This window comes from Myotis lucifugus, unplaced genomic scaffold, assembly GCF_000147115.1.
Source record: "Myotis lucifugus unplaced genomic scaffold, Myoluc2.0 scaffold_2567, whole genome shotgun sequence".
NCBI classification, from domain to species: domain Eukaryota; kingdom Metazoa; phylum Chordata; class Mammalia; order Chiroptera; family Vespertilionidae; genus Myotis; species Myotis lucifugus.
Window position 1 is genome coordinate 11,977 of NW_005873615.1, and position 876 is coordinate 12,852.

The 876-nt window shown below is 42.6% G+C and overlaps 1 protein-coding gene across 1 annotated transcript in view; it reads left to right on the forward strand.

The window, feature by feature from the left end:
• Positions 1-298: 298 nt before the first annotated feature.
• Positions 299-876, forward strand: part of URB2 (URB2 ribosome biogenesis 2 homolog (S. cerevisiae)) — a 12,799-nt gene continuing 12,221 nt past the window's right edge. The window contains exon 1 of the mRNA XM_023749047.1: positions 299-523. Within this exon, the coding sequence (XP_023604815.1) occupies positions 398-523 (126 nt within the window). The 5' untranslated portion in view covers positions 299-397. The remainder of the gene's footprint in view (positions 524-876) is intronic.

The following is an 876-nucleotide window of genomic DNA, read 5'->3' on the forward strand; positions in this document are numbered from 1 at the left end:
GTGTTGTTTTTTTAAAAATATATTTTTTTGATTTTTTTACAGGGAGGAAGGGAGAGGGATAGAGAGTTAGAAACATCGATGAGAGAGAAACATCGATCAGCTGCCTCCTGCACACTCCCTACTAGGGATGTGCCTGCAACCAAGGTACATGCCCTTGACCGGAATCGAACCTGGGACCCTTTAGTCTGCAGGCCGACACTCTATCCACTGAGCCAGACCAGCTAGGGCCTGTTGATGTGTTTTAATTCATTAAAGAAATATATATATATACACACACACACACACACACACGTATTATGTAGACCATAAGATTCGTCATGTTCATTTTCTGGTGCCTGTAGAGTTTGACCTTAATCTGACTTTTCCGATCGCGTTCTATCGTAGGTGAAGTGCGGCAATGGCTGCTGTTTACTCTGGCATTTCCCTTAAGCTGAAAAGCAAGAGAACTTCCTGGGAAGATAAACTAAAGCTAGCGCACTTTGCTTGGATTTCTCACCAGTGCATTCTTCCGAACAAAGAGCAAGTAAGTTTAATGCGAGACTTACATTTTTACAACCTACTATAATCACCGGTTATGTAGACTGCATGTTGACATTTAGTAAAAAAAAAAAGTTAGAAGATTCGAGAAAAAGCGGGGGAAGGAAACATGGTTGGAAGTTAAAGTCATGTCTGAAGGAAGAGTAATCGGTCGGGCGTTTCATGAACAAACGGTTTCTGTTGCAAAACCTCCGTCAGCACCTCTTATGCTTGGAAACCTCTCCTATTCCAAATTAAGCATGTACATCGGGGAACAAATGGGGAGTGAGGTACCGAACTTATGTTCCGCACTGTGTTGGTAGCTCCATTTGTTCGTAAATCCAAAGCCGTGTTCAGGTG